The sequence below is a fragment of the Wasmannia auropunctata genome, unplaced genomic scaffold (genome assembly GCF_000956235.1).
Source record: "Wasmannia auropunctata unplaced genomic scaffold, wasmannia.A_1.0 LD335980.1, whole genome shotgun sequence".
NCBI classification, from domain to species: domain Eukaryota; kingdom Metazoa; phylum Arthropoda; class Insecta; order Hymenoptera; family Formicidae; genus Wasmannia; species Wasmannia auropunctata.
In genome coordinates, this window is record NW_012026910.1 from 183,461 (window position 1) to 191,980 (window position 8,520).

The 8,520-nt window shown below is 30.6% G+C and overlaps 2 protein-coding genes and 1 long non-coding RNA gene across 5 annotated transcripts in view; 2 read left to right on the forward strand and 1 right to left on the reverse strand.

Annotated features, from left to right (window-relative positions):
• The first annotated feature begins 118 nt into the window (after window positions 1–118).
• On the forward strand, window positions 119–1,666 carry LOC105454617. Its single transcript, XR_975010.1, has 5 exons — window positions 119–222; window positions 314–447; window positions 539–956; window positions 1,079–1,255; window positions 1,346–1,666. It is a non-coding gene; the product is annotated as an uncharacterized LOC105454617 (long non-coding RNA).
• Window positions 1,667–3,231: 1,565 nt separating this feature from the next.
• On the reverse strand, window positions 3,232–6,183 carry LOC105454618 (esterase E4-like). The gene is made up of 8 exons (XM_011697345.1): window positions 5,835–6,183; window positions 5,307–5,622; window positions 4,988–5,173; window positions 4,614–4,828; window positions 4,296–4,452; window positions 3,809–4,153; window positions 3,559–3,712; window positions 3,232–3,474 (listed from the first exon to the last, which is right to left on the reverse strand). Exons 1-8 carry the CDS (start codon window positions 6,003–6,005, stop codon window positions 3,327–3,329), a joined length of 1,692 nt encoding a protein of 563 aa, XP_011695647.1. The 5' UTR covers window positions 6,006–6,183; the 3' UTR covers window positions 3,232–3,326.
• Window positions 6,184–8,366: 2,183 nt separating this feature from the next.
• LOC105454619 overlaps window positions 8,367–8,520 on the forward strand; it is a 3,456-nt gene continuing 3,302 nt past the window's right edge. For all 3 annotated transcript variants that reach the window (XM_011697346.1, XM_011697347.1, XM_011697348.1), the window contains exon 1: window positions 8,367–8,476. The gene's annotated coding sequence lies outside the window, so the exon portion shown is untranslated. The remainder of the gene's footprint in view (window positions 8,477–8,520) is intronic.

The window sequence follows — 8,520 nt, forward strand, 5'->3', positions numbered from 1 at the left end:
TTGTATCTGCTAAAAAATTGTCTATCATATATAGAATTTATAGCAACAATATTCTAAGAATATATGCAAGAAAATATAAGTCTCATAACCAAATATGATTGGAGTCTGGATTGATTAAACGTCATAGAGAAACTTTCTTGCTAAATTTAACAAATAGTTCAGATATAATTTCTGTCTCTGTTATCTATATTGATTGAAATACGAAACATATGTGATATCGCAGTGTTTATCCGTTTTAACTAATCTTATCCGTTTTAACTAATTTTTCGTACCTAAATAATTCTCGCTATAATTGCAAAATTACTTCTTTCAGTGAGTCTCGGTCAAGTATGTTTTCCGGTAATAAATCTGATAAGGTCAACAAGAGACCTTCTAGAGAGATGTTGTCTGCACGGAAAAGTCGGTCTTATCAGCCTTCATTGCAAAAGAGCGACAACGGATCGAAAGGTGAGAGTAAGATTTTTCGCCGTTCACAGGCGCGATATAGCGCGCCTAAGTTAAAATATTATTTTATAAGAATTTCGATTTTTTTACACAGATCAGGTGATACGTACCACCAACTTTTTGAGGCGTAAGGCTATAGATTCGATCGACTCAATTAAACGCAAACTCGAAAGTATCCAAGGAAACTATGACGAACGCTAAAAACTACTTTTGCATATCGTCATTATCTCAGTTGTCCCGATTCCTGTCCGAATCCCCGACTCGATTCTTGTCCCGATCTTCTTTTCTATCTCGATCTCCTATTCTCGATCCGCTATCTCCGTCTTTGTTCCGATCTTCAATACAAGAGTGGATAAATCAACAATTCGATAAAATAATAGAAATTTACACGCTGGAAACAAATAAATTTACACGCCAGAGAAATTACGACCGAAAAGGGTAGGTATGACTGATACCAGTGTCACTGTACGCATTGTATGTGCTAAAGAGCGAACTGAACCGACTGAAAGAAGGTGAGAGAACGATTCTTCACCGTAGAAAAGCAGTATCATGCTAAAATAAAAAGATTATTTCACAAGAATCCCTTATGCAAATCAAAAGATAAACACTAATAAAAATCCGCTATTTTCCTTAGGTCATTTAAGTTTACGGCATTTCTTTTCTCGGATACAAAAGTTGAAAAAATTGCTGAAAAGGCAATTCGATGACATATATTCACGAAATACCATTAAGAATAAGAGAGATATTTTCCAGCCTTCACTAGAAAATCAGTCTCCATTGACTGTGAATAAGAGCTACAACAAAATAAAAGGTGAGAGAAAGATTTTTTTTATCATAAAAAGGTGTAATGTCACACCAAAATAAAAATATAATTTCACAAGAGTTTCGATTTCTTATACAGATCAAGAGAGATAGAGATTCATTTTAGCGATGATAATAGGACGTCCAGAGTGACGATGAGTGACGAGAATTTTGATGAATATTAATTAGGTTTGACTACTCTGTGTAGTCCTATCTCGACCGTTTAATGGAATCAAGATTAGCCAAGAAAGATAATGACGATTAAAGGCATAGGAATTTCGGACGTTAAGATATACTCCCAATTGCGGAAATGTTATAAAATAATTCAAATAAGACAATTCAAAGAGATAAAAGTGTTCAAATGGTCAAAAAATGAAATAAAAACGAGTTTAATCCAAAATAAAATAAAGTAAATTTTACTTTATCTTTAATTACACCTGTTTTTTAAAATTTTATTTGTCATTTGGATCTTTTATCTCTTTGAACTATCTTATTTGAAAATATGTTCAATATTGCAAATCATTATCTCGTTGAATGATACCTTTTACTGTAGACAAAAGTAAAAATAATTGTTAATATGATTTAGCTCTCTTGATGGATATGTAATGTAGAATAAAAGTGTATTACATTTGCATAAAAATTATAAAATTGTATTATAAAAGTATAAAATTATGAAATACTATTATTATTGTAATTTCCTGTTTAATATAAAGATATATTTATTCAATTAGAAAAAAAAGTACCAATTTTTATAAAAGCGCACATTTATATATATATTTTTTTATTATTATAAATAATTGCGTAATTTTACATATTTTTTTAGTACTGAGATACATAATGTGACGTGCATACTTAACGAATTCTTCCACAATATCTCCGATTGCCATGTCGCTCAATGTAATCAAACTGTACAGAATCACCGCTCGCCACAGGCGCACAATGACGATATTATTATATATAGAGGCGTGATATATGTATAATCCATTAAACGCCATTGAAATAAAGTCATAATTCTTGTTCTAATATTAAAGAATAAATTTGAATTGTTTTATCAATTATATTAACATAAATTATACTGATCTAATGATAGATCTGATAAATATGTACTTATTGTTAAAATGAGTAATCATTTCCATGAAGAATTTATGCAAACAATGTATAATTTTTAATTGATCGTATTGCAATCTACAATAAAATCTAATTTTCAAAATTGCCATGTTAAACGCTTTTTAATATTTTTCATTTAAATCCTAATTGTAATTGTGTTTCACAAGTTGAAAGAAATTATACTTTTGCTACATCGAAATATATATTTTTTTATTTTTCAGTTTTAAATGTTATTTCAAAGTATATATTATTACCACATAGATACTCAGACAACACAAAATCTAAAATCGACGCATAGGATGTTTTTCAGTCATTTTAGATATTTTTTAGACAGTTCTCGTAGAAGTGTCTAAAAGGCATTTAAATAAAAGACTTTTTAAAGATGTCTTATGCGTCAATTTTAGATTTTGTGCTGTCTGGGCAATATAAATTGGCCCTTTTGTTAGATATCAGTTTTTAATATATATATGTATATTGACGAAAACATATATGTAGGTATATGTACATAATTGAATAAGTAACTTCGCGAGCAATTGATGATTTTATATGTAGTATTACATTTGGTAAGATGCATAAGTATACTTTGAATTTGTGATTGTTATTTGCGAATATATCCAGTTGTATTGTAATGATGGGCAACGAATCTGTATTATTATTATAATCTATTATTATTATTATTATCTATTTGCATAGAAAAGTAAAGGATATAAATTTATATACACGAGTTATTAATATGCGTACACATAAAAATGTTATTTATTCATATATAAATTGCGTATAAATATTAATTAAAGTATCTGAAGCATAAAATATAAAATATAAAAATACAAATAAATTTAAAGAAATAAATATATAAAATGATATAAATATGTAATATAATAAATTAAACGTTAATTAAGTACAGCATAATACATATTTTAAAAACTTGTTTTGAAAGTTTCACACTAATCAATATACCAGCGTTTGCAAAATTTTCATATCTCCCACTCTTCTACTCTTTCACAGTTCGAAATGTGTGCAAGTTGGACAGTAACATCGCCAATGTTCAAGCGATGAAAGTTATTTGCTGTTGCTGGTCGCCAAGTAGTAGTTACATACTTATCTAACACTGATGTAGGATCTCTAAAAACAAAAAAATATTTTTATCTTACTTTGTTATCATCTTTTCCAACAATATCTTTGCGTTGCACAACCTCTGATAATTACCCCGTCTTTGCAAAATTGGTCCACATTCTCGTAAGAATTTCTAATATTTTTCGATCGTTTGTACCTATTGCCGGCGGATCCTTGCCGTTAGGATCATTGTTTTTACAAATCGGCTCGTAAAAAAGGTATGCCAAATCATCAGTATGAGAAGCACCTAAAAAGTTTTCAGTTACATTAAAATTATAAAGTAAATAAATGAAATTAATTTTTAATCAAGGAAGTTTTATAAATTGTATAATTCCGGTCATACCGAGTGCAGTCAATGTATTCCCCATAGCCTTTGCCAGAGTCATCTGATTGCCAATGTAAGAAAAGTTATAAAAATAAGTCGGTGCTTGCTTTGTTTTCCTTCGTCTATCCACAAAATCTTTAATGGGACGTGTAAAATGCTCGTCACTCAGAAATCGTATAAGAGATGGGATACTCTTTTGAGTAAAGTTAGTAACATTATTAAAATATCGGCGTTTAACACATGTTGTCAAGTTATTTATTGTTTCAGAGTCAGTTATTTCTCCTTGCGCTTTTTTAAAATTTTTTACGAGTAGTGGTAGAGACGCATACCAAGTGTTTAAAGCATTTGGAGCGGCGGCTAAACCTATTAATAGATAAATAATCTATGAATTTAAAAGGACGCAAACTACATCACTGCAAACTATTATATATAATATTATATTTTAATAATAATATATGATCTACATATAACATTTAGTATAAATTAATTTTGTTAATCTTTATACCTGTATAAAAAAAGATATATTCGTGAGAAGTATGACCAACTATGATTGGTATATTATTGTCGTTGTCAAGTAACTCAGAGACGGGACGTGGAAGAAAAGGTTTTTTTGCTTTATCGTCAATTGTAGGTCCAAATGGGACAAAACGAGTAAATGCTTCCTACAAAATATTCTTCTTAAGTATAAGTTAGTAACAGTGTTATCCGTAATGTTTATTGTTTAATATGAATAAATCACCACATTTAATATTGTAGAATGTAATACAAAAATAATTTAATTTTTAGACGCAAAATAAAAAAAAATACATAAAATGTAACTCACCTCTGGAATGAGAACTTCATATTGCTTTTGAATGATTTCATCGACAGAAACTTTTTCTCGAAGAAATTTAATAACTGTTGCAGGGTCCGTGGAATCGTTGCCAAGTTTTGACGCAAGCTTAAAAGAATTGGCTGTTGGGTTATCTCCTGGCAGGTTCATCATCGCCCAATCACATGTACTTACACCACTCTGAAGAATAGCTTTGTGGAAGAGATCTAGAGATATCCGTGCGTGTGTATGCGCGCCCGCATGTGTGTGTATGTAAAGAGAGAGAGAGAAAGAGAGAAAGAAGGAGAAATAATATTAATATTTTACTTTTAAACAGGACATATTTTTAATTCATCGTTACTGCTTATTAAGAATATATTATGTACCTTTAGATAACGATGACAATGTTAAGAGATGCGTGCAAATGCTACCTGCACTGACGCCAAAAACAGTGATATTGTTTGAATCTCCGCTAAAAACCTCGATATTTTCCTTGATCCATTTTAATGCGGCAACTTGATCCTTCAAACCTTGGTTTCCGCTTGCTTCTTCGTGACCAAGATTCAAGAAACCTTAAAAAACAAAAAATTTTAAATGTATATGTATATTAATAAACGAAATTACTGCTTTATATTTTCTGCAAATATGTGATAAGAATTTTTCGAGCAACTTCAAGAGATACGTTTCCTTCAAAGCAAATCTTACCCAAAGCACCAAGTCTATAGCTTATAGTCACTAAAATGACATCTTTTGCCATAAGGTAATCAGGTTTGTCCTGACTATCGTTGCCAGTACCAAAAATATAGCCTCCACCGTGAATCCAAACCATAACAGGATTTCCATTTTTCGTATAAATATTGTACGGTACATAAATATTAAGATAAAGACAGTCTTCCTGGCCAATAACCACTTTGTCAAGTGACGGTTGCAATGGCGGTATTGGGGGGTACAACTGTGCACTAACTTCGCCACATTTGGAAGCGTCTCGAACATCTTCCCAGGACGCAGGAGGTTCGGGATCCTGATTTTTAACAACCGTAAAATATGATTTAATATCAAATAAAATTACATTTCGCAACAACCATAAAATAATTAAAATTAGGCCATTTATTATTGCTTTTATGGTATACAAAAATAATTGTAATGCGTCAGAATAATGGTAAAATAGTTTTAAACAGAGATACAATAAATAGAAATAAATTAAAAATTATTTGGAATCGATGAATAAGTTACCTTAAACCTCAATGGGCCTACTGGTGGAGCAGCAAAAGGAATGCCTTTGAAAGAGTAATAATCGTGCGAACCAAAGACATTTTCTTCAAGGATTCCTTGCACTTCTCCTTGTTTCACGCGCAAAATCGGTCTCGATCGGTCCCGATTTCTAACGCAGGAAGAACCGTCCATACTTTATATATAGAATATACACTGTTAGGTTCGTCGTGTTCTGAAGATACTGCTATTTCTAAACCGACTGTCTGACTTATATACTCAATGATGACTTCGATAATGACGTAGACAATGACGTAGTAATGACAAGCCGAATACCTTAAATGTTTATATCATATACCTCTAACATATATTTACATGCTACATACTTGTAACACAGTAATAGGCTGCGTTCCACTAAACTCGCAACGCTCTTGAAATCATTTCATCCTTGTTGTTTATCAAACGTTAAACAAGGATAAATAATGTTCGTGAGCGAACATTAACCGTTGGAACGCAGCCTAATTTGACCGACGATTTTGACTCATATATATCATCTATATTGTTTATCTCAAAAATGGATGTATTCGAGCAGAAAGCATTTCATGACAGCTCGACGCGGCGTGTTTGTGATATCGACGAAAGTTGTTTTGCGAAAAATCAAAGATTATTTAATAGTGATTTCAATTACATATAAAAAGATTGTCAACGTTTTAAAAAAAGAATATTGAATAGTATATTACAATAAAGTATTTTAAAAAATATAGTTAAACAATTTTTTAAAAATTGGAATATACAAAAGTTTTGAAATTATAAAAGGATTGTTTAAATATGTGCATATTTCTTACCGTTTTAATGTACACTTGAAATTATTTTATAAGTCGTTATCTCTTATTCTACTTTTTTTTACCAAACAAAAAAATTAAAAATTCGATTTATGTATATTAAAATATTATATTCATTTGGCAAGTTAATCGTTGATAAATTTAACGGGCATAACTGCTCAAAGCGAAATTTTTAACTATATATTCCTAACGTCGTTCCTAATCTAATTTTCTTTTTGAATGTTAACAAAAAATTTATACTTCCATGTTAAAAATATATTTTATTCGATCGAGTTTTCAACTTGGCCACATGTTTACTGGCTCCAGCCTTTTTATAAGTAAACTTATCAGTAAAACAGTATCATCTATAAATTTGATCAATAGCTATTCTTCCTCAGTAGATTATAACCATTTCATATATCTGTTTTTCTGCCTTCGGAAATTCAAAAATCTTGTTAAATTTGAACTGATTTGATAACATTGTGAATTATCGTTGTAATTGACTTATATAACTAAACTTTTATATAATTTGAAAATTGCTAACGTCGATCAGTTCTTATTGCCCTTGTTATACCGTCTTTAATGTTATAGTGTACGGCTTTTTTTGCTCGCGCGCGGATTATATTTAAGTGGTCGTATTTTAATACGACGTGTGCACATTCTTATCTTCATACAATAAATAACACGTCTTACGTTTTATACATATACATTATTCGTTATTGCCCGTAATCGAGCATTCCAAGTGAAAGTAAAAGCCCGCATAAATCCACGACTGTGAGCAGAAGGCATTTCATGATAGCGCGATGCGGCGCGTTTGTGGTACCGACGAAAGTAATGGAAAATTATTTTGCGAAAAAATCAAAAGTTATTTAACAATGAATTCAACTACGTATAAAAAGATTGTCAACTGTTTTAAAAAAGAATATTAAATAATATATTACCATAAAGCACTTAAAAAAATTTAATAAAACAACTAAATTCGAGAGCGTCTTCAACGGTCACGGCTGGATTTTGCCTAATAATGTTTAGATGAATTTCTTAACTTTATTATTCAGCTGTTTTTAACTGTGTGCCGAATAAATTTTCGGACTTGTAACGCAATCATTAGCTGAGGCAGGAATAGAGATATCATATTGATTTTCAATTTTTAATAAAATTCTTTTCAGTACTTAAAATGCTTATAAGCATGAATTTATTAAGAATTGAAGATAAATGTGATTTTTTATTCTCAAGGTATGAATGAATGAATTTCTTAACTCCATTATTTAGCTGTTTTAAACTGCGAATAAATTTTCGGACTTGTAATGATTGCATTACAAGTCCGAAAATTTATTTGCAGTTTAAAACAGCTAAATAATGGAGTTAAGAAATTCATATAGATATTATTAGGCATCAAGATCCAGCAACATGACCATTGAAGACGCTCTTGAATTTAGTTGTATATTAACTGTGCGGTCTATTTTAAATTATAATTATTGTTTAATAAGACAATTTTTGCAGAAAAATCTGAATATATAAAAGTTTTGAAACTATAAAACGATTAAATTGTTTAAATTTGCTCATATCTCTTACCGTTTTATTAATATACACTTAAAATTATTTTTCGATATTTCTGAAGATGCTTTACCCGCTATAACGGGCATAAGAGCCCGACCAAAAACATTGTTTTGATCTAGAATATACTCAAAGGACATATCCGAAGCGGGAAGACGTGTTTGTTTTCTTGTAGGGAAGCAGAACGTATCGAAACGACGAGTCAGTTGGCGGATAATCCCGCGGACCTGTACATCGTTAGGAAACGCTGTATCGGAAATATTGGGAAACATGTTCGCTGAACATATAAAGGTGCGTAATCTCTTGTCGTTCTCTTTTAAAACGTGAGGAAATAT